The following is a 23,714-nucleotide window of genomic DNA, read 5'->3' as shown; positions in this document are numbered from 1 at the left end:
GTCCCAGTCTTTCAAGATTCCGTTCTTGTTTTGGAGGGTGAGGGGGATATCCATTAGCCAATTGCTACCCTACTGAAGAAAGAGAACTCTGTTCTAACGTCAAAGCCAAAACTGATAGTGCAGGACAATAGCGAAGTGATAATATGGTCTCCAACATGGCGCTTTCCTAATATTCTTTTTTTCCCAGTGGTAATACTGGCCATTTACAATTTTTGCCTAATATGCTGATTTTTGGAACCCAACCCTTGGGTGAGATGTGACTCCACCATAAAGAATTTGAGTGATTTAAAAATTGTTTTTTGGTTATTGCTTAGACTCCTAACTACACCTGGGCCTCACGGATCATGACTCTACAGGAATTACAGGGCCTCTCATCCCCCCACCTCCCCCACCTCCCGCACTCCTCCCACCCTCCCCACCTCCCCCAACCCCACTTCTCTCCTCCAGGATCCAAGCTCTGGAGGAAAAGGAAGAACACCATCCATCCCTTCTGGCTGAAGGTGTCTCTGATGTGACATTCACAGGGCTATCGGTGACCCATTTACTTTCACACTGATACGTTTGTTACTATCGATGGCTTTTATTTCTTTGGAAGCGTTTATACTCTTGCAACAGCCTGATAAGTAAAATCATCCAATACTTGGAAATAAGGCAAATAGATAACCGGTGTCCTTTCAAAGTCAAATTAAAACATTGTCTAACAAGCCCTTCTAAGGGTCATCTGACACTCTAGGGGAATGTCACTTTGCTTGACTTATTATTTGCTATTGATCAGGGCCCAGGCTCTGTAAAGATCGCTTTTAGCTGGTAGAAAACTGATAAGTTACAAATTATTTTTGTCTGGTAGAGAAATCATGCAAATGATAATAAAGAAGATAACCCCCAACATTATGATTTTATTGCCCTATAAACATTCACCAGTTTTGCATCTAACTTAGCAAACTTATGAATATTCCAGAATTCTAGTTTTGGGGTTATTGTTGTTTTTGTCTTTACTAAATCTCTCTCCTCTCTCTCTATATAGGTACATATAAGTGTTTTCTTCTCATATCCTTCGTTGAACTAGCTTTGTCATCCTGCTGGTTCCTTCATTAATAAGCTACACACAAAAAATTCACATGTGCTTACTATATATTTCTATAAGAATGGTGTAGTCACAATTTTGAAAACTATACTTTGAAAAGCTTTTCATAGTATTTGGTTTTTCCTCATGCTGACTCTCCCACTTTCTTTGTGAACTCGGGCAAGTATTGCTGTCTCTGGTCTTTAGTTTCCTCATCCGTGAAATGGGAGCCATCAGGCTGGCCCTTTTGGCTCCAACACGTGATATTTCTAACCCCTCTTGCAGGGAAGCAAGACTGACATGCTGCAGTCAGAGAAGATGGGTGCTGGGAGGGGTGTTACAGGGGGCAAACTTACTGCCTCCCACCACTCCCTCACCTTGAGAGATGGGGGTGAGGCTTGGACTGATTAGGTAACTTGCCCAAGGTCACACAGATATTATTAATAATGATGACTTATTTTTTTTTAAAGATTTTATTTATTATTTGACAGAGAATGAGAGAGAGAGAGCACATGAGAGGGGGGAGGGCCAGAGGGAAAAGCAGACTCCCTGCCGAGCAGGGAGCCCGATGCGGGACTCGATCCAGGGACTCCAGGATCATGACCTGAGCCGAAGGCAGTCACTTAACCAACTGAGCCACCCAGGCGCCCTAATGATGACTTATTTTAATGTGGTATTTGACAGTATCAGCTTCTCCGTAGGATCCCTTAGTAGCCCAATGAGGAGGCTATATCATCCCCATTTTACAGATAAAGAAACTGAGGTCCAGAGAAATGATGTGGCTTGCCCAAGGTTACACAGTGATTTACATGTGGGCACAGCCTGTGAGATTCCTGCTCTCCTAACCTCCTGAATCCCTGGGAGCAAGAGAGGGGCTGACAGGAGTTGCTCTGGGCCCCCACTCTTATCCACGGAACCCCCATTTGTATCTGACATATACATACTGGGTGCCACACAGGATTGCAAATGAAAAAGGAGTCCCAGAAGCTTGAAAACCCTGGCCCTAGACCATCTTCATCTGCCCATGTCAATAGCCTTCAGTCTTCCCCTCCTCCTCTTCCTTTGGAGGTGGGGGTGGGGGGATGGTCATGGGAAGAAACAGAAAGACTGAACATATCAGTCTCCAGCCTGGGGAGACAGAGTAGCTAAATCTAAAGTGTGCTCAGAGTCCAAGCTGGTGAAGTGAGGTGGACCGACAGGTAGTGAGCACCCTGTCAGCAAGAGTAAGTAAGGCTAGATGATCCAGCCAAAGGGTAACTCTTTAGATGGTAGCATTTATGGGCTTTTGTTGCTGTTTTTTAAATTTGATAAAAGCTAATTATGAAGTGTTCCTCACGTGCCAAGTGTTTTGTATGTATATTATGTCATTGAAACTTTATAATACTCCGATGAGGTAGAATCTGTTGTTCCCAATTTATGAATAAGAAAACCGAGGCTCCAGGAGGTTAAGTAACTTCCCAAGGGCAACTAGGAAGTGGCAGGTCTAGAAAGCTGATTACTAAGCTTCTCCTCACTACCGCACTGTCCTTTGTGTTTTTCTGTATTTTCCAAGCTTTTGACAATGAATACATGTTGCTTTCATAATCGTGAAAAAGTCTTACAAGTTACTGACTTTTAAAAAAACTCCATCTGCCCTGATGTTCTGTGTTTCCCTGGTTCTCATACCCCACCCAGGACCCCCTCCTTGGCCTCCGTCCTTGCAGACTCCTGCTTTGCTGTCCCTGCCCCCACACCAGCTTGCGTGCGTGGGCAGGGAGAAGGGGGGACGTCCAGTGTCCCAGTCTTGCTGAGGTCTGCTCAAACTGTCTCCGGGAGGCCTCTGGCCCCTGGGGCATGGCGGGGCGGCCCAGGGAAGGAGAAGGGGAAGTAGGAAAGGATGTGAAACTTGGCCACAGCCAGGCAGGCACCACCCCTGCTGGGTGTCCCACAGCGGTCCCTGGGCCCCTGGGTGGAGGACAGGAGCATCCAGCTGAACTGTCGCCCAGCTGAGGCAGGTGAGGCCAGCACCCGAGGAGGGGGGAGGGGGCTGTGAAGTTCAGGGAGCCAGGGGAGCTGGCCTAGGGGGCTAGACTACAAAGGCAGGAAAGGGAGAACACTGACCCAGGGTTCTGGGCCAGGACAGAGTTGGCGGGGTGGGGGGGGCAGGGGAGCCCTGATCCAGGACCTCTTCATTCCTCAGGTTTGGGAGATAGTGGGAGGTGGTGACATAGACCCATCCCCTCTAACCAGAGTTCCTGGGTTTGGACGCCCCCCCCAAAAAAACACAAGAAGCTGGAGAAAGGCTGGGAGTGTCAGAGCCAGCACAGGGGTCCCATAGAGGGTCCGGTGGGTGCTGAAAGGGGCTGAGTGTGTAGGAGAGTGAGCACACGTGTTGTGTCAGGGGGCTGTGAATTCCTGTGTGTACGCACAGCTCTGCCATCTGGGTGAGAGAGTGTTAATTAAATAAGGAGTAGGCGCTCAATAAATATTTGTTCAATGGAATTGATCATCTGTAGGAGTATATGAATGTGGGTGTCTGGCTAAGTGAGAAATGGAGTCTATTTGGGTGTCAATTTGTGCATCTAGGAGTGTGTAGTGGATTTTGAGTTTGCTCACTGTGTTTGTAGGTGTGGGATCAGAGGCTAGGTTTGTGCATCTAAGTGTGTAACTCTGTGGGTGTGCTCAGTTTATGGGTCTCTGTGCAAATTTCTGGTTCTTCATATATGTGTGGGGTCACTGGAGCTGGGTGGAAGGCAGACATCGAAGGCCTTTGAGGTGTGTATGTGCCTCGGTGGTGGGGGGATGTGTAGATACCACTGTAGGTGTGGGATTCAAGTGTACGTACGAGATGGGTGTGTGTGAGTGTGTGAGGTCTAGCCCTGCCCCATGTCTCCATAGTGGCATCATGGAGGCCCCGTGGGGCTGGCTGGTGGTCTGTGTGCTGGCCATATCCCTGGCCTCTACAGTGACCCAGGATGTGTGCCGAGCACCGAACGGGAGGAATGGGGCTGCAGGACCACCCGGCCGAGACGGACGGCCCGGCCTCAAGGGGGAGCAAGGGGAGCCCGGTAAGCCCGTCCCTCTAGACCCCAGCCCCTCATCCCTTGGCTGGGCCTGGCCTCCGGGTGGAGAAGCAGGAATCCACCTGGGCCCCCGCGTGAAGCCCCTACACTCTGCACTTGGTCCCAGGGGCCACGGGGAACCTAGCCTCCTCCCTCAGCATGTCCCCAGGCTGCCAGGCCTCTCCGTATATCCCTTCCTGCTTGAGTCCTCTTTCTCACGGACCACCACAAGCAACAAATGTGAAAGGTCTTGGAGCAGTGCACAGTCCTGGGTTATTGTTCAGTTACCAGAATGAATAAGGCGCTAGCCTTTAGACAGAGGAGACTCATCTTGCTGTGTGACCTTGAGCAAGTTACTGACCCTCTCTGAGCCTCGGTTTCCTCGTCTATAAAACGAAACAATAAACCCACCTGGCACATAGAAAGGATTAATTCATGGCAACTATCCTTCTTGCTTCCTTCCAGGTCCCCCCCGCCACCCAACTCTGTCCCTGCTTCCCCATTCCCAGCCCCTTCCGGCTTCAGAAACTCACATTCTAGAAAAAAGGTTGGGGGTGAAGGAAAAGGGAGGAGGACATGCTCAGAGCGGAAAGGGAAAGTCTCAGTCCCCTTGAGCCTCCCAGTCCATAGCAGACCAGTAAGATCTGCATAGACATTTGCAATAATTGGCATCCAGGCCTCCTAAATGTAGTCCCGAAGCTGAAGAAGTCAAGGGCAGTGGCCCAGCGGGGTGTGGAGGACACAGCCATGGGCAGGGCCCAGCGGAGGAACCCGTGTCCTGTTTTTGCCAGAACCTGACAGCTTCCAAGTACCTGTTCCCACTTTTCTCCACTTTAGAGATAAGAAAGCTGAGGCTCAGAGGTTGAAACACTTGCCCAAGGTCACACAGCCAGCCAGAATCAAGGTCTTGAAGGCCCAGGCACTCCCCCATCCTCTATCCCACAGCAGTCAAGAGTCCCAGCTATCTCCCTGAGGACTGGTGGACACTGGACTCCCCCTCCAGATCTGGCCTTTCTCCCCACAGGGACTCCTGGCATGCGGACGGGCATCCGAGGCCTTAAAGGAGACCAAGGGGACCCTGGGTCCCCGGGAAGCCCTGGCAACATGGGCTTCCCTGGGCCCAGTGGCCCCCTGGGGCTCCCTGGCTCCCCAGGACCGAAAGGCATCAAGGGCAACCCAGGAAACATCAAGGACCAGCCACGGCCGGCCTTCTCAGCCATAAGGCGGAACCCACCAATGGGTGGCAACGTGATCATCTTCGACACGGTCATCACCAACCAGGAAGGCCCATACCAGAACCACACGGGCCGGTTCCTCTGTGCTGTGCCCGGCTACTACTACTTCACTTTCCAGGTGGTGTCCAAGTGGGACATCTGCCTGTCCATCGTGTCATCTGGGAGGGGCCCGTTCCGGCGCTCCTTGGGCTTCTGTGACACCAACAGCAAGGGAATTTTCCAGGTGGTGTCCGGGGGTACGGTTCTCCAGCTACAGCAAGGGGACCAGGTCTGGATTGAAAAAGACCCCGCCAAGGGCCGCATTTACCAGGGTTCTGAGGTGGATAGCATCTTCAGCGGCTTCCTCATCTTCCCGTCCTTTTAACCCCGGGAAGGACCCTCTCACCCCTGGCCACACATGCTTCCTGCTGTGTGACTCTGGCCCACTCCCTCCACCTCTCTGGTTTCTATGGTCTGCTCTGTATGGGGGTGCTGTTGCTTTAGCTGTCTGAGGGAGAGGGCTGGCTCCCGGGGCCCCGAGAACTTGCTGCCCACTGCACAGTGTAAGAAGATGGATTTCTTGGAATTCTTTCTAGAATAAACACCTGAGTCCGTGTGTGCTGAGCCTGAGGTTCGGTTGCTACGCTGGACGCTGAGAGGAAGCATAAGAATGACAGTGTTGAGTGCTTACAAGTCAGGCCCATATTTTGTATTTTACAACATGTATTTAGCAGGTCCTGGGAGCCTCATCGCCTGGGTTCAAATCCTAGGGCCACCACTTACCAGTTGGCCAACCGTGTGTGTATGATATAACTTCAGGGAACTCAGTTTCCTTATCTGTAAAACGGGAATAACAACGGCACTTCCTAATCAAAGGCTTGTTGGGAGGATTGAATGACTTAGTACATGAAAACTGCAGAGCAGTGCCTGATTCATAGTAAGGGCTATGGAAGTTTGAGCTATTCCTGTATTTTGTTTAATCTGTACAGCTGAGGGGTGAGGCGGGTATCACGACCCTACTTTCCGGATAATGAAGCAGGCTGGAGTGTGGGGGTGGACATAAAGCCCAAGGTCAGTGTTGAAGAAGAGGAGTTGGGATTTGAGCCCGGATCTTACTGGTACCCAAGCCTGTGTGTGTGTAACTGTGACCCTTGGCAGCCCCCACAGCCACATGCCTGACAAGTGACACCTGCTTGTCAACCCTGAACCAGCGGGCAAGACTCAGAGATGGGGAGCAGTTGGCCCAAGCCAACCTGACCCAAGTCCTCCCCAAAGCCAGGTTTCCTGAGTCCAGCCCTGGGCTTCCCCCTGAGCAGGCATGGAGGCTGGGGCTGCCTTCCTCCTGGGCTGGGCACCCCTCCCGGGCTAGGACTGAGAAGGTCTGGAGCACTCATGGTGCCTATTCCCAGGGTCCCACTTAGCCTGTCCAGAGCTGCTCAGAGGCAGGAAGCCCCACCATGTCCTTTGAATGTGAAGACAATAAGGAGCCCGGGAGTTCAGTCCTGAGGATGTCTAATGCCCTGTGCATTTTCCCGAAGGAAATCACTTGTGCCCTCTACACACACCACACATGCACACTCGTCTCCCGCAAGATGCACGTGGACCCACATTCCCGGACTGAGACCTGCCGACTCCCCACTGAAACACGGCACAGGGATCCCCTCCCTCAGCACATACCCAAGCCACTCCCTGACGCCCCATGCACAGCCCTGGACATGCACACTCGTTACACCTTCAAACACGCAGACATACTTGGGGTGTACGTGCTGTCGTACCCAGGTGCTCCCTGCCTCAGATACCCGAGTGCCCCTCCTAAACTGTCAGAAGGACACACACACACAACCTCGTGACATGCGTCCCAGACACACCCCTGCCGTGCAGGTGCACACGTCCTCCTCACCCTCCAACACGCATGTGCCTTAGAAATGCCCCGGTTCTCTCACCCGCTGACCCTCACACACGCCCGCGCTCCCACTGGGCCATTCTCTGAGCCACAGGAACGGTCTCTCCCACCTACTGACTGACACACGGGCAGCCTGGGAGTCCTCACAAACCCATACCTCCCCCCTCCCCAGGCCTCTGACAGACCCCCAAGACCCTCTCCTGGGGCAGGGCTGCCGCACCAACAGCTTCTGGGGGTCGGGAAGAAGAGGGTGACCCCGCTGCAGCCCCAGCTCCGAGCTGGACTCCTCCGGCCCCTCTGCCTCCTTCGGGCCTCCGCTCTGCCCCAGCTCTCTGCCTCCCTGCCCAGAATACACGCTCCCATGGACCAGGAAATGAAACAGATCTTTGAGCACCTACGATGTGCTGGACATTTCGTAGCCACTGATGCACTGAATCTTAGCAATCCCTCTTAACTGAGGCTCAGAGAAAGGAGATCCCTACCCATGGTCACACTGCTAGAGAGTGGCAGGACCTAGATTTGAACCAGCTCTGCCTGACCCCAAAGTGGGGAGCTCCTTTCATTGCAATGGGACTCGAAGATGTCAGGAGTGCAGCCCCTGTAAGTGGTGGGAGAGACCAGGCTAGAGAAACGTGAGTGCAGGGAGTGTCTGGTTGCTCCTTATCCTAAATTCCACCGAGAGGCACCCCCCCCTCCCCGCCCCCAGCCTCCCTGAGGCAAATCGCTGGCCAGGCCTGGAGGAGGGGAACAGGCTCAGGCGGAGTTGGAGCCTGGCTGCGGGGCAAGGCAGGCTGAGCATGGGCCGAGGCTGCCACCTGCTGGACAACACAGACCCAGGCGCAAACAAGCTGAGAACGGAAGATGGGGGGCCCCCCACCAAGGCTGTGTCTAGTTTTTGCTCTTCCCAGCCCTCCCCCTGCTGGGGACTTCTGAGGCCAAGTTCATTCACATCCTTACTCTCAGCCCACACTCTGCAACCCTGGGCCACAGGGTGGAGGGACAGATGGGGAGACCGAGGCCCTAAGGGTCACTTGGTGGGCAGGGGCGGAGCTGTGAACTCCTGCTCCAGGCTAAGCACTGCACATGCCTCATGCGCTGGGTCCTCACCACTGCCCTGCATGGGAGTGATTGGAAACCCCCATATACGGAGGAGGAACCGATCGATGCTCAGCGAAGTCGAAGGCCTCACCCTGAGGGACACCGGTGGCAGGTGGGGGGTCAGGGTTGGAACCCTCAACTGCTCAACAGCCCCTTCCTCCTCAGAATGTCATAGGAGCAGAAGAGGAAGAGAGGAGAGGAGCCTCTCCCGGCTCTGCCAGCCTGGCCCCAGCCCCCAACCCTGCACCAACCATCACAGACTCCAAGACCAGATGCAGGGGTGCCAGAGATGGATCATCAGGGGCCCCAGCAAAGGAAGAGGCACCCACACACAAAGCCTGGGCCTCCCCCACCACCCAGTATACAGATGGGAAGACTGAAGCCTAGAGTGGTTTGTGGAGGGCCTCAGAGCAAGGGAGTGGCAGGGCCGGAAGGAGATCCGAGGCCACTGACTCCATAGCAAGAGTCTGTCCACCACAGCAGGCTGCCTGCTGTCGAGTCTTGCCCATCCTGGGTGTCCACTCCCAAGTGTAACAAATGAGGGGGGCAAATGGAAGATTCTAGAATAAAGCCTGCCACTTGACAAGTGTGTGAGAGGCTTGTTTCAGGGAGCAGCTAAGCAGAGGGGTCAGAGCAAGGCTTTGGACCTTAAGAAACCATTTACACGTGATTTTTGGTAAGGGCTTTCACCACCTGAGACTCAGTTTCTTCATCTGCAAAGGGGGTTATAACTTCCTCCTAGGGACATTGTAAAACAGCTGTCTCAGGCACAGTAAATCCCAACAAATGGGGTTGGGCTGAACTGGACACACACACACACACACACTCCCTCCAGCAGATCCGGGGCAGTGGACATTTCCTCATTTCAGACACGCATGACCCTAGGGTGGGGAACAAAGGGGCATCGCTGCGGTCAGCCGGGCTCAGTACCCAAAAGAAAGTATTGAGTCAGGACAAATTATGGGAAAGGGGATGTGGGATTGGGGGCAGGGTGAGCAGAGGGGAGGGGGCCGCCCAGTCTGCTGTGGGCCCTCCTCGCTGTGTCTACTCTGACACGGTGTCTTCCTGCCCCAGAGAGGGGAAGCAGATTTGGGGACATCTCTGTGACCAGACCAGAATCCTGCCACCCCAGGTGAGGCCAAGAACCCCCCCCCAACCCCAGGTGAGGGCAAATGGCAGCTTCCCCCTACCGCCTCCCTGAAACATGGGGACAACTTGATTGGTGAGAGGAAGGAGGGTCCCCATCGCTGAGAGCTAAGGGCCTGGGCTCAGAGAAGAGGTCCCATCCCCCATCCATCCTGCAGTCCCAAACCCCAAGGGGCAAGGGGCCTGGGGAAGGGAGGTAGGCTCCGGAGGGCTGAGAAGGACCAGCCTGGGGAACAAGAGAGTGAGGAGGGTGGATGAGGGGCTGGGTGGGCCAACTCAGCTCTCTCCCCACCCAGATCCTTCCCCAGGATGGACATGGGGTCCAGCTCCCGGCCCCGCCTTGGACTAAACCTGATGCTGCTCCTGCTGGCTTTGCCACTTGGGAGCCGGGCCAGCACAGGCTGCTACGGGATCCCCGGGATGCCAGGCCTACCAGGGGCCCCCGGGAAGGATGGATACGATGGATGGCCGGGGCCCAAGGGTGAGCCAGGTGAGTCTGCTGGCCTGCTGGGAAAGGGTCACCTGAGGCCTGGGGACAGCGGGCAAAGTGTCCATCTGGGGCTAAGCTGGGGGGAGGAGGACAGCGACCTGTTGGCAAGACTCCCAGAGCACAGTCCAGCTTTCCTGGCAGGTGTAGTCCATTTCTTCTCAGAGCCCAGGACTCGGTCCTCCCTGTTCCCCAATTTTGTGCCTCAGGGTCTCGTCTGACACCAGGGAGCGAACAAGAGCACCCGTGCCAGGATGTGGCAGGAAAGATCACAGGAGATGATCCTGAAGACCTTTGGCAAACTCTAAAGTGCTATGCTCTTTTTTTTTTTTTAAGATTTTATTTATTTATTTGAGAGAGAGAGAATGAGAGAGAGCACATGAGAGGGGGGAGGGTCAGAGGGCGAAGCAGACTCCCTGCCAAGCAGGGAGCCCAATGTGGGACTCGATCCAGGGACTTCAGGATCATGAACGGAGCCGAAGGCAGTCGCTTAACCAACTGAGCCACCCAGGCGCCCTAAAGTGCTGTGCTCTTTGATTACAGCCCCTCTACCCCCTGCCCTGCAGCATGGACTTCTGGGGGGTGGGGCCCACACAGTGAGTGTCCACAACACACAGATGGCCAGGGTTCAAATCCCAGCCCTACCACTTCCCTGTGCGAAGTGCCTCAGTATCTTCATCTGTCAAATGGGGAGATGGTAGTACCTAGTGTATAGGGGTGCTGGGGTGATTAAACAAGTTGAAATGTAAAACGGCACCGCGCACATGGTAAGGTCTTGGGGATGCATAGGCTGTGCATGTTATAGCTGGTATTGTTTTTATTGGAGATCTGTGCTCACCTCCATCCCCCTAGTTGGGGGCACGGGGAGTGAGAAGTCAGGATTGCAGAACGATGGGCAAGTCCTAGCGTGAGCAAAGGGGGCTGAGGACATGAGGGGGTGCGGGTGCTGGGCAAGCGCTGGAGTCTGGGGGCGCCTTCTCGGTCAGAAGGTGCATATCTGGGATGCAGGTGTGTCTGGAGCCAGTGTGGGTGAGACTGGGGTGAGGTTGGACAGAGGTGATGGGGGGCGGCAGAGGCGGGGGCGTGGGGGCAGGCCAGGGATGAGGAATGTCCTTAGGAATTTCCCCACTGTCATCTTCACTCCTGGCACTAGAATGGAATTTTGCCAACATTCCAGAAGGAATTCTCTGATTCAGGGTTAGCCAAATGAGGCCCCCAGGTCTGCCATTTTTCGAGAACCGGCAGACTCACCTGCACAGCTGCCTCTGGCCATCTCGTGGCCTAGGGTGGCCGATGGCAACCAATTATCAAGCCCCTACATATGCCAGGCATGGTTCCAAATGCTCAGCATATGTTTACCTTATGGGGTAGATAAAATTGTTAACTCTGTCTTACAAGTGAGAAAACTGTGGCCAAAATCCTTTTAAAAAAGTGCCTGGCGGCCATTTTATAAATGTCAAAGCTGAGGTTCAGAGAGACTGAGCAACTTACCCAAAGTCACAGTGGACTCCTGTCCTACGCCAAAGGCCATGCCTTTAGCCACTACCCTCCGCACTGCCTGTCAAGCCCCTCCCCACGGCATGTCCTTCCCCTCCCAATCAGTTGCTGGAAGCTACCCTGAAGGATGAGACAAGGCCCTGCACACCTTGCAGGCCTCACCAGGAGCTGACCTTCCTGAGCACTTCCTATGCGGTGCCTGGAATGCTCACTGTCCCACTCCAAGCTCCCAGCAGCTCTCTGGGATCTGTTCTTTTACGCCCTTTCCTCAGTTGGTCATGCAGAGGCTCAGGGAGGGGAGGTCACCCGCCCAGGGTCAGGCAGCTTTCACCTAGGTCCATTGGATCCTGATCCCCTTCTCCTAACCCCAGGACCTAAAAGGCTCACAAAGCCATAGAGGGAGGATCTGTCACAAATAGGTCGGCACAGACAGCCAACCGTAAGGAAGTCAGAGGAGGAAGCGGCCATGAGGGCTGGTAGGCTTGGCCAGAGAGGGCTTCCGGCAAGAGGAGACTAGAGCCAGGCCCTAAAAGATGAGTACGGTTTGGACAAGGGGAGAAAAATCTCACAGAGGCTCAGAGAATCAGGGCTGTCACAAGAATCACACTCTCTGGGACTAGGACTCAGCCAGATTGACTTTCCGATCCTGACTCCACCTCCTACTGGCTGCTTGGCCTTGAGCGAGTCTCCGGCCTCAGTTTCCTCATCTGTACCACGAGAGAAGCTGAACCAGCCCAGGTGTCATAAGGGGCTCTGGGGGGCTGCCTGGGGCCAGGAGAGACAACAACCCCTTAGTGGGGCAGTTTCCGTGTGGCTCCATCCTGCGTGCTAAGCTGGTCCGGGGTGGTTCCGTCTCAGGAACGGACACAAGTTTTGTGGAGTTCTGAAGCTTATAAAATGTTGAGGGCCCTCTTTTAAAAAATAATACAAAATTATAGGTACATTTGTTTGCGGGGAAGGGGCTGGTTACGTGCTACAAAATCGTGTTAGAACGAGCTCCGACACATCCTGATGCTGGCTAGGCTCACCCTCTCCATCATAAATGTGGAAACTGAGGCCGACCGACAGGGGAGCCACCTTAGCCACGGTCAGAGGGCAAGTCCATAGGGAGGCAGGACTCCAGGTGATAGTCCATCTGGGGAAGGAGGTTCCAGAGGCTACACTCTGGTGTTATGTCCCCTGGAGGACACCCCCAGGGTCCCTGTCCCCTGCCCCATCACCTCCTTCCCACCTGCTCTCTCCCCAGGAATCCCAGCTATCCCTGGAACACGAGGACCCAAGGGTCAGAAGGGAGAACCCGGCACACCTGGCTTTCCCGGGAAAAATGGCCCCATGGGGACCTCTGGGATTCCAGGGGTTCCTGGGCTCATAGGACCCCCAGGGGAGCCGGGCGAGGAGGGCAGATACAAGCAGAAGCACCAGTCCGTGTTCACAGTCACACGGCAGACGGCCCAGTACCCCAGGCCCAACAGCCTGGTCAAGTTCAACACGGTCATCACCAACCCGCAGGGGGATTACGACACGAGCACCGGCAAGTTCACCTGCAAAGTCCCGGGGCTTTACTACTTCGTGTACCACACGTCGCAGACGGCCAACCTGTGCGTGGACCTGTACCGGAGTGGTGCCAGGGTGACCGCCTTCTGTGACCACATGTCCAACAGCAAGCAGGTCAGCTCGGGCGGCGTGCTGTTGAGGCTGCCGGTGGGCGGACAGGTGTGGCTGGCCGTCAACGACTACAACGGGATGGTGGGCACCGAAGGCTCGGACAGCGTCTTCTCTGGCTTCCTGCTCTTCCCTGACTAGGGCGGTCAGGCCCGCTCCAGCCCCAGGGCCGTCCCGCCTCCCTCAGCTTTCCTGCAAGAACCGCTGTGCTCGGGCCATTCTCCCCACCTGAGGGACTCCTCCTCCAGGAAGCCCGCCCTGCCCCCCTGCCCCACATTCTCTCCCTCCTCTGAGCTCCTTCAGGAGTCACTGCTTTGAGACTTAACCAACACCTTCTAATACTGTCAATGGATCCCCCCCACACACACACACAACACCAAGTCTTGGGAAACGCAAGGAGATACAGAAATAAATAAATAAATAAATTGATAAATATGCACGGCTCAGGCTTCTCACTGCCAAGTTCTCGAAGAAGCGGGCCTCTTCATCCTCAGCTTTGCACCTGCCGCAGCCATCTGCAGGCTCTAGATTTAGACAGAGCCTCTAGCTGGTGCTCAGTAAAGGTTGGCGCCAATGTTGAGACACTCAGCACCCTGTGGCCATTTGGGAGAGTGTGATGGAAGGCCGCAAGAGGTCCCCAGTGGGCCATCTGCTGTCACTTATTTGGGTGAGAGGTGCTACTGTCATTAAAGTTATCCATGCTCACAGGTCAACGGGAGTGTTTGAATTCCCAGACCTATGTTGAATTGTGGCTGCACCTGTCACAGGAGGGGTTGGGGCTCAGGTAAGCCCAATGTAGACCAAGAACAGAAGGGCAGCGGATTTGTGCCGAATTAATGAGTTAGTTGGGGCGAATGAATGAATTAATAGTGGGTAAATGAGTGACTAAAAGCAGAGTAAATGAATGAGTGAGATGGGCATGAGCCAGTAAGAGAGAGAGAATCTGTCCCCCCAGTTGTCTGATTCACCCCAAACAACTGACAGACTCTGGGAGCCCCCAGGAGCTCAAAGAAAACGAGTGCTGCCCCAGGGCCGGCAGGCTTCCATGCAAGGCTCCTGACGGTTGGGCCCAGCTGGCGTGATCCTTGTTGGAGGACCAGGAGGCCCGACACTAGCCACAGCCCTTTCACTGTGGTGACCCTGAGAAGGGTTGACAGTTCAAGTTCAAAAAAGATAAAAAGTGTAACTTTCCCAGGCAGACTGCCCGTCCGGCCTCAGACCCACGGAGACCCAAGGAGAACCTGCCCCGGCCTGGCTGGGATCTCAGCCTGCTTCCACGAGACCCCACGGAGCTCACAGAGGCACTGACCCACGGGGGCTGCCACTGCAGCCCCCACCACCAGCTCCACCCGCTCTGGCTCCTTTGTTTGTGAAAGGGGCCAGTCCACACCTTCCTGCCTTTGCCATGTTGTTTCTTCATCCTGCAGAGCCCTCACCCCGCTCACACTAGTCCTCCATCCACCCGGATAATACACACTCAACTGTCAGGGGTCAACACAAAGATCACCTCCTCCACGACACCTTCCCTGATTCTCCCATGTGTGTCCCCGCAGTGCCCTCCAGAGCCTTGGATCACAAACTAGGTGACTTTTTAGAGCCTAGGTTCCCAAATCTGGTGGTACAACAAAATCATGCGTGCACACACACGCATGCACACACAGAGTGGAAACAGAGGCAAGGGCCTAGGAACGCTGGCTGGGTCAGGGGGTGCCTCTGGCAGGGACAGGGCCAGTCACGGGGCCACCCCTCACGGCTCTCCTCCATCAGCCACTTAGCAGTCCACCCAGCAGTGCCCCAAGTGATACATCTTTCTTCTCAGTTCTCTTTTGTTTAAAAAATCAATACACCGTTTATGTAGACCACGGTGTCAGATCAGAAACCTGTACTTTGGAAACGACAATTTTTGTGCCATTTTTATTTTCCATAATTGTTTCCTTGTTGTTCTCGCTTTGTCAGGAGAGACAGGCCTTTGAAAATGCCAGCTTGTCTGCTGGGCTGAGGGGAACCCGGCGAGGGCTTTGAAGGGGGGCAGGCGAGGAGCAGTGGAGGCGGGACGGGAACAAGAATAGGACGCCCCAAGGGGTGGCTTGAGTCTGCTTGACAGTCTCTCTCTCCCTCTCATGCGGCCCCTCCCCCACCGAACAAAATAAATAAATAAAATCAATAAAAAGAAGAAAAAGACACCCCAAGCCTCAAGGAATCTCTTTTAGACCACAGAATTTTGAGAAGCTGTACGCCTCTTCTCCCACACTCGGTAGGGATCATCCCCTCTGTGCCAGGAATGCAAGGCAGAGCAGCTGACTCCTACTCAGAGGCCAAGGCCCAGACACCCCTCCACTCCTGGTCCCTGATCCAGGCATGGCTCCCATGCACCCAGGCTCAAAGAATTCGGTCTTCTCTTCATATATATAACACTGTCCCCAGGTTCGCATGGGGGGCCTGCAGAAGGCTGGGCCCTGGATGTGCCAGGTTACTTCACTGGCCCCCCATAACCCATGCCTTCCCTTCATATATGGGGAAACTGAGGCCAGTAAATATGCCTGAGGCCACATAGCTAGACCAAGGCAAAGCTGGGATTCAAACTTGGGAGAGGCTGATTCCTAAGCCCATGCCCGTCCTCCCCTCCCTGCTGCCTCCTGCTCTTAGTCGCAAGCTGTCTCCTTGAACCCCAAGTTCAAACTCACCTTTTCTCATTGCCATCAGCCACCAAAGAATTAGAAGCCCAGGCGGCCCTTGGGGACCTTCAGAAGAACCCTGGACCTGCAACCTACAAATTTATAATTTTATGGGTTCAGAGACTAAGTGGTACGGAACTCTACCCTTCTCCCTGCTCAGAATCCACTGTCTTCCCCTCCTCATCCAGGCCGAGTCCCTTCGAGTCTATAGTTGGCCGAGCCCAGAGACCCTTTGGCTTTACCAAACTAGTCTCTTCTTTCCCTAATACCCACTGCAGGTAACCCTTAAATTCCATCAATCCGCATCCACAAGCCCAAAGATGTTCTGTCTCCAAGCACAGATGTCAAGTGGGGCCCTCCTGACCTGTGGCAGCTCCTGGCGCTGGCTGGGCACCCATCCCTGTGAGGGGCACCCATCCCTGTGAGGGGTATCCATCCTTGTGAGGGGCACCCAGCCCTGCGAGGGGCATCCATCCCTGCAAGGGGCATCCATCCCTGCGAGGGGCACCCATCCCTGCGAGGCACATCCATCCCTGCAAGGGGCACCCATCCCTGCGAGGGGTATCCATCCTTGTGAGGGGCACCCAGCCCTGCGAGGGGCATCCATCCCTGCGAGGGGCATCCATTCCTGCGAGGGGCATCCATCCCTGCGAGGGGCATCCATTCCTGTGAGGGGCATCCATCCCTGCGAGGGGCACCCATCCCTGCGAGGGGCACCCATCCCTGCGAGGAGCATCATATTGCCTTAGATGCAGCCTCAGCAAGCTGGCTGATACCCTGGTGCCAGGGATGCCTGTCTCTTAGTCCTGCAGCTGCCACTTGTATGAGGTGTGGGCTCCAGCCAAAACCAAGAGTCCGATGCTCAACCAGCTGAGCCACCCAGGTGCTCCTAGTCCCCTCTTTTCTCTGACCTTTATCACAGAGGCCATGAGACCACTGCTTCATTCGATGTTTAACACCAGTCTCCCCCAGTAGAAGAAACTCTCCATGGGGACAAGAGCCATGGCTGACCTGCCTATGACTCTGCGCCCAGCACCTAGCACGGAGAGGCTCGTGATAGACATTTGTTCAGTGATGACTTTCTCCTCTCTTGGCCTCAGTTTTCCCATATTTAAGGCGAGGCAAATGAGCTGGCTGACCTCCAAGCCCGTCTCCAGCCCTGACCTGGTGTGATTCCAGGATCAGCAAGCAATAAGCCCATGCCTGTGCCCATCATTGCCATCAGCTTTGAGCCTTGCTGTAAGCAGAGGAAGGGCTCTCAATAAATAATGACTGCATTTAAAATTCATTACTAGATAATTTTCTGAGAACAGGGCAAGAGCAGAAGTATAGAATGGGAAGAAGGCAGAGAAGATGAACCCAGAAAAGGGAAGCCTGAGACATGTCATGGAATTAACAATTAACACGTGCCTTGTACTTTCTAGTTTATGCTCCACTTTCTCCTCCACGATCGCAAATGAGTCCCCCAGTACCCTGTGCCGTCTACAGAGCATTTGTCATTATAGTCCCATCATCTAGCAGAGGAAACTGGGGCTCCCTCGAGTCCTCTTGGCAGAGAACATTTAGGCCCCCATTTGAGACCTCAGGAATCAAGCTCTCTCATGAGTGGCAGAGCCAGAATATGAATCACGGTTTCTGACTCCAAATCCAGTGCTCAGGCATCAGGCCAGCCATGTTCTCATTTCAGTGAGGAACACCCATGTCTGCTGGAGGGGATCACAAGGCCGGGGGCCCTGGCACGCAAATCACCAGTTGTGGACATTCTCCCAGCACAGCCTGTTCCCCCAACAGCTGCTGAGCTGGCGAAACCAAACTGGACAACCACCCTCCCCATTTACAGTAAACCCCTCCAGATTGCAGAAATGGGACCTGAAACTGCCTGGATGGGCTAAGAGTGGAGGGGGCCGTCCTGCTGGGCCCATGGGTGGGGGCTGTCTGGGGAAGGCCCTTCCTATCTCTGAGGAATGGGACTTCCGCTTTGGCCTGAGAGCAGCAAGGACCTGGCTCCTGGCCCCACTGCTGCCCGGCCCAGCGGCATCACCGGACACCAGGTTCCCAGGTGAGGATGGGGTTCGGCGCCTGGGGGGACTGGCCAGCAGGACCAATATGGCAGAGGGTGATGATTTCCAAAGGGGAGCCCTTGCGTCCCCTGCCTCAGAGCCACTGGGGGCGATTAACCGTGTGGATCCCCGGGCCCAATCCCAGCCCTGAGGAGTCAGACTCCCTGGGGATGCGCTTGGGAGTCTACTGCTATCCGGGGCCCCAAGTGATGGGAGGCAGCCTAACATGGGAGCCACCAAGACTCAAGCTGAGTCCTGTTCCTGTCTCTTAGATGCTGGTGACCTGGAGCGAGGCATGTAACTTTTCTCAGCCTGGACCCTCTCTGGGAGTAATAGAACCTTTTAGGGGCACTGGGAGCCCCAAAGGAGGCCAAGCTCACCCAGAGTTTAGCGAATGACCTGGTTCAAGATATGTCAGAGGCAGAGATGAAATTAGAACCCAGGTCCCCCTCCACCCAGCCCAGCATTTCTCCAACACCCGCCTTCTCTCATGTCCTCTCGGTCTGCTGAGAAAGCTCAGCTTGACTCTTTCAAGGAAAGAATTTGACTTGTAGGTGGAGTTGAGATTAGTTATTAGTTAGCACTGAGTGAACCGATTCATGTTTGTAAAGGAGGGGATGGGATCAGACACCCCACAAGAGACCTCATTCCTCTTAGACTCCACCTCATTTAATTCTCAGCCCTGACAGGTAGAAGTTAGCTTAGCTAGAGAGGCTCAGAGAGGTTAAGGGACTTGCCTGAGGTCATGCAGCGAGCTGGAAGCAGAGGGGGAGTTCAATGTCCAGTTGGCCTGATTCCAAGTTGGGGAGGGGGTGGGAAGGGACTGTTGGGCGCTGGAAGGAGATGGGAGGACTGGTGACCTGGGAAAGATGTGAGGAGCAAGGCTTACGGTGGTGACGGGTGGCAGGGACAGGGGTCAGACCGGATGAATCCTAGGTCCCTGCCCAAATCTGAGACTCAGTGGCCCCTGAGATGAGCCAGAACCCGGATCTTCCCACTACCCCCCCACCCCACCTCCTGCTTCCCCAGGAAGCCCGAGTCTCATGGTGGGTCTGGACCCACTGCCCTCATCCCCCCACCCCCTGCTTGGAGCTCTCCACTCCTGGGCTGCCTCCACCTGAGACCTCCTCTCCCCGAGCCCCATCTCCCAAAGGGGCTGGATCCTGTTTTATACTTTTCCAACCATCCTCTGTCATATCCCAAAGCTTGGGGATTCTTGGATGATGGGGATAATACAAAAAAAGCTAATATTCATTTGGCATTTCCACCATGTCAGGCCCTACCTCATCCGTCCTCCCACCAATCCTACGTGGCAGAGATTAGTATTATCCCCATTTAATGGAAGGGGAAAGGTGCCAGAGAGAAGCAACTTGCCTGAGGCCCTCACCCAGACGTGGCAGAGGCTGATTCGGCCCCTGGTCGCATTGCTATCCTTCTGACACCGGGCCTCTCACCACTGCCCCTGACGCCGAGCCTGCTGAGCAGTAAGGATAGATGTCTCCTCCACTGAGCGGCCACCCGTACCCAGCGCAGCTCAAAATGTCACTGCACAGTAGCCCCTGTAAGCCTGTCCGCTCCAAAGCCCACGTTTGAACCACCAAGCTCAGCGGCCTCTTAACGGGAACACCCTGTGGGTTTTAAGATCCAGTGGACGTGGATTGGAATCCCAGCCACAAGGCGGCCATGTAACCCTGACGGGGCTCCCACCCTCTCTAATACCCAGTGTCCCTGTCTGGAGAAGGAGAAAGCCGGTTGCTTTCCTGGGGGGCTGTGGAAAGGACCACGGGAAATGAGGTAGCAGCACATAAGGTGTTTGGCCCAGAGCCTGGCTAAGTGCCCAATGCATGGGCTATTGAAGTTGTCAAATCCGTCATTTTGTAAAACCTCCAGGAAGAATGGGAACTGGTATTATGCAAAAATAAACATTTTAGGTTAAATTTTTATTATGTGAATGACCCTCAATTTTTTTTAAAGGTTCGCTTATTTTATTTTAGAGAGAGAGAGAGCGAGCAGGAGTGGGAGGGGCAGAGGGAGAGGGAGAGAGAATCCCAAGCAGACTCCTGAGTGCAGAGCCAGACGTGGGGCTCGATCTCACCACCCCAAGATCATGATCTGAGCCGAAACCAAGAGTCAGATGCCTAACTGACGGCGCCGCCCAGGTGCCTCGTCACCTCAAATTTTTAAAGCAACGTTGGATTCGATGAGTTTTGAGGTCCCTTCTGTCTTGAGAACTAATGCTATGGGGAGCTGGCTGTGCTGACCAGCTCAAGACAGCTCAGTTCTTCCTAGTTCTCCGGGATTCAGAAGGGGCCTGCGCTTCCCTCTTACCCGGGCCTTTGGAGGGACCTGAGAATATTCCATCAGCAGAGACGGCCTGGTGTGCTGGCAGGGAAGCTGGCTTCAGAGGCAGATGGGCCTGGGTTTGAGTCCTGGCTGCAGTCCTTCCTGTATGACCCTGAGCAAGTGTCTGGGCCTCCCTGAGCTTCAGGGTCCTCTTCGGTATAAAAACAAGAGCTTCCTCCAGGCAGGGCTGCTCTGAGGATGTAAAGTGGCCCACTGTGGAAACAGCACAGGAACTCTAAACTCAGAAACTCTAATGAATAGGAATGCTTGCAAGAAATCCCAAAGCCCGAGAACCACAACCTTGACCCCTCATCCCTCTGACCCCTCACTCCCCTCCAGCCTCAACACTCTGGGCGCTGTCTTATCTCTGGGCCTTTGCCCCTGCTTCCTTTCCTCCCAGAACATTCTTGCTCCAGCCCTTCCTGAACCTCCAGGTCTCAGCCTGAATGCCACTCTCAGAGAGGCTGCCCACCGCCCCCCCACCCCCGAAAACCATCCACCTGCCCCTCAACCCCAGTTGCTCTCCCTCTCCCTCCAAGCACCCCTGCATTTCCTACAGAGAGCTCTGCACAGTCTCTCACTACTTCCCTTTACTTGTATGTTGACCTGTTTATCGTCCGCCTTCCCCTAAGACCGCCAGCCCCATGAAAGCAGGAGCCATATCTGTGTTACCCCAGCACCCAGCACGGGGTCTGGTCTGGTGGAAAGGACACACTCAGTGAATACGTGAAGGGGTGAATGAATGATTGAACCCATGCTACGAGTCTCCATGGTAGTAACCCACTCCATCGTCTTGTCGCCCTTGCAGGAGGTAACTGAGACGGGGCGGTGATGAAGACCCCGGGGGGCGGCGTTCTGGCGCTGATGCTGGTCCTGGGTCTGCCGGATGCCTCCTGGGCCCAGAGCAGCTGTACTGGACACCCGGCCATCCCCGGCATTCCCGGCGTCCCCGGCGCACCGGGGCCTAATGGCAAACCTGGGACCCCAGGGGTAAAGGGAGAGAAAGGTACTGCAGGCTTTGGGGAGAGACGCTCATGTCATTGAGCAAGGCCCCATCTCCTGCCTCCCCGGTCACAGCTGCCAACCCAAGCGATCGCAAAAGCACCTGCAAATCCGTCAGCTTGCCAAGCTCCCCCCACCCCAACACTCCGCAATGACTTTGTGAAGAGGGAATTCCAAGTCCCATTTTACAGCCTGGAGAACTGATGTCTGGAAAGGCTACTGATTTGCCCAAGGGAGCCCAGTCCGTGTCGAGGCTGAGACCAGACCGTGGCTCTCTCACCCCTAACTCCAGGCAGAGAGAGAGAACCCCAGGCTGCCTCCCGGGAGGGTGGCTTCCCCTCTCTGAAATGCGGTTTCTTTACCTATAAAACGTGGGCAGATTCTTTGTGGGGTTGTCACAGGGTTCAAATGAGACTTCCCACCAAGACACCCCCCCCCCCCCGTAAAATGTAGTTCATTCGTTCATTTAACCAAAACCAACTGCTGTCCTCACATAATCGCAAGTAACCCTCACAATCCCACAAAATATCCTCATGCCCATTTTATAGAGGAGGAAGCTGAGCCCCAGAGAATGTGACTCCGTCAAGGTGACACGATTAATAACAGCAGGTGTAGCAGGACATCTGTCTGTCCCCCGGGCCCATGCTCTCAGCCACGATACTCCACCACTTTCCTGGAAAAGAGGTTTTCTCTCACACTGTGCCAAACAGAGGGGTAGCGGCTGCTTGGAGTGGCCGTGAGAAGGTTTCCAGGGCCCACTTCCAGGCTCCAGTGAAAGGAATGTCGGGATTGAGTAAAGTCATCTGCCCTGGGGGAGGGGGTGAGGAGGGATAGCATGTGGGCCAAGAATTCATTATCCAGCTCCAGGCCAGAACAAGGGACCCTGTATGAGCTGGTGAGGAGTACAGGCCCAGCACCTTCCCTGGGGAGACACCACTCTCCGCGTCTCAGGCGTCAGGTCCCATTGCTGTCAGGAAAGCGGGGCTGAGAGGAGACCCCCACACCCCCTCTTCCACACAGGGAAGCTGAGGCCCAGAAAGGAGCAGGGACATGTCGAAGGTCACACGGCCAGACTCCCGGTCTCCCAGCCCAGGGCTCTTTCCTTTGGTTCTCAGTGATCCCTAGCCCATCATGTCTCTTGTCTCTCCTTTTCCAGGGCTGCCAGGGCTGGCTGGAGACCATGGCGAGTATGGGGAGAAGGGAGACCCAGGGACTCCTGGGAAACCAGGCAAAGTAGGGCCGAAGGGCCCCATTGGCCCCAAAGGTTCCCCAGGGCCCCCTGGAGCCCGCGGCCCCAAGGGTGAATCAGGGTACTATAAGGCCACGCAGAAAATCGCCTTCTCTGCCACGAGGACCATCAACAGTGTCCTGCGGCGGGACCAGACCATCCGCTTCGACCACGTGATCACCAACGAGAACCACAACTATGAACCTCGAAGTGGCAAGTTCACCTGCAACGTGCCCGGAATTTACTACTTCACCTACCACGCCAGCTCTCGAGGGAATCTGTGCGTGAACTTCATGCGGGGCCGGGAGCGCATGGAGAAGGTGGTTACCTTCTGCGACTACGTCCAGAACACCTTCCAGGTCACCACGGGCGGTGTGGTCCTCAAGCTGAAAGAGGGGGAGAACGTCTTCCTGCAGGCCACAGACAAGAACTCCCTGCTGGGCATGGAAGGTGCCAATAGCATCTTCTCCGGGTTCCTGCTCTTCCCAGACGCAGAGACATGAGCTGTGGGGCTGGTTCACCCCTCCTCATCCCCTCTCCCACCAGCAATGCTCACTTTTACCCCCAACGCCACCCCCACCAGGCCAAAACCCACAGTAGGGCTCCGTGGATGTTGCTGAATGAATGAGTAAATAAACTTTTCAAGGCCAAAGGACAGTGGTCTAATTCAACTCTGTGTCCCAACACCCGGCACACAGTAGGTGCTCAGAAATGCTGCTTGAATGCTGGTTGAATGAATGAATGAATGAATGACCTCTGAAAGCAGAAACTCTATCTGATTGGAGGTGACTGGAGAGCCAGACTCTGTGCCCAGCTCCGTGACAGCCACACAGTGGGAGATGGGGAAGGCACACCATCTATTGAGCACCTATTATGTTCCAAGCACTGGACTAGACCCTTTCATTCTCTCATTAAGCCTCACACTCATCCTGGGAGATAAGTTGCATCACACCCAGTTACAGAGGATCAAACTGAGGGTCAGAGGGATGAAGGGACCGTCCTCGATCCCACAAACAGAACGGGGTCGGCCCACCTGATGACCTGAGACCTCTTTCAAGGCAACGTATTGAGGCCGGCCACTACAGAGGCTTTCTTTCTTTCTTTCTTTCTTTCTTTTCTTTCTTTCTTTCTTTTTTTTAAGATTTGTATATTTATTTGAGAGAGAGAGAGCATGTGAGCAGGGGGAGGGGCAGAGGCAGAGGGAGAAAGACAGAATCTCCCGCAGACTCCATGCTGAGCATGGAGCCTGACGCAGGGCTCAATCCCACAACCCTGAGATCATGACCTGAGCCGAA

The 23,714-nt window shown here is 54.7% G+C and overlaps 3 protein-coding genes across 3 annotated transcripts; all 3 read left to right on the top strand.

Annotated features, from left to right (window-relative positions):
* Positions 1-2,923: 2,923 nt before the first annotated feature.
* Positions 2,924-5,934, top strand: C1QA (complement C1q A chain). Its single transcript, XM_045898486.3, has 3 exons — positions 2,924-3,057; positions 3,941-4,110; positions 5,129-5,934. Exons 2-3 carry the CDS (start codon positions 3,948-3,950, stop codon positions 5,701-5,703), a joined length of 738 nt encoding a protein of 245 aa, XP_045754442.1. The 5' UTR covers positions 2,924-3,057; positions 3,941-3,947; the 3' UTR covers positions 5,704-5,934.
* A 3,359-nt stretch (positions 5,935-9,293) lies between these two features.
* Positions 9,294-13,550, top strand: C1QC (complement C1q C chain). Its single transcript, XM_045898485.3, has 3 exons — positions 9,294-9,451; positions 9,762-9,955; positions 12,696-13,550. The coding sequence occupies exons 2-3, from the start codon at positions 9,775-9,777 to the stop codon at positions 13,250-13,252; spliced, it is 738 nt and encodes a 245-aa protein (XP_045754441.1). The 5' UTR covers positions 9,294-9,451; positions 9,762-9,774; the 3' UTR covers positions 13,253-13,550.
* Positions 13,551-17,685: 4,135 nt separating this feature from the next.
* C1QB (complement C1q B chain) lies at positions 17,686-23,074 on the top strand. The gene is made up of 3 exons (XM_045898484.3): positions 17,686-17,845; positions 20,998-21,195; positions 22,348-23,074. Exons 2-3 carry the CDS (start codon positions 21,021-21,023, stop codon positions 22,920-22,922), a joined length of 750 nt encoding a protein of 249 aa, XP_045754440.1. The 5' UTR covers positions 17,686-17,845; positions 20,998-21,020; the 3' UTR covers positions 22,923-23,074.
* The last annotated feature ends 640 nt before the right edge of the window (positions 23,075-23,714 follow it).

Source organism: Mirounga angustirostris, unplaced genomic scaffold, assembly GCF_029215605.1.
Source record: "Mirounga angustirostris isolate CCGP_5_RB_7025 unplaced genomic scaffold, mMirAng1.0.hap1 SCAF_4, whole genome shotgun sequence".
NCBI lineage: Eukaryota > Metazoa > Chordata > Mammalia > Carnivora > Phocidae > Mirounga > Mirounga angustirostris.
The sequence above is the reverse complement of the archived record's forward strand: the minus strand, read 5'-3'. Positions and strand labels throughout refer to the sequence as shown.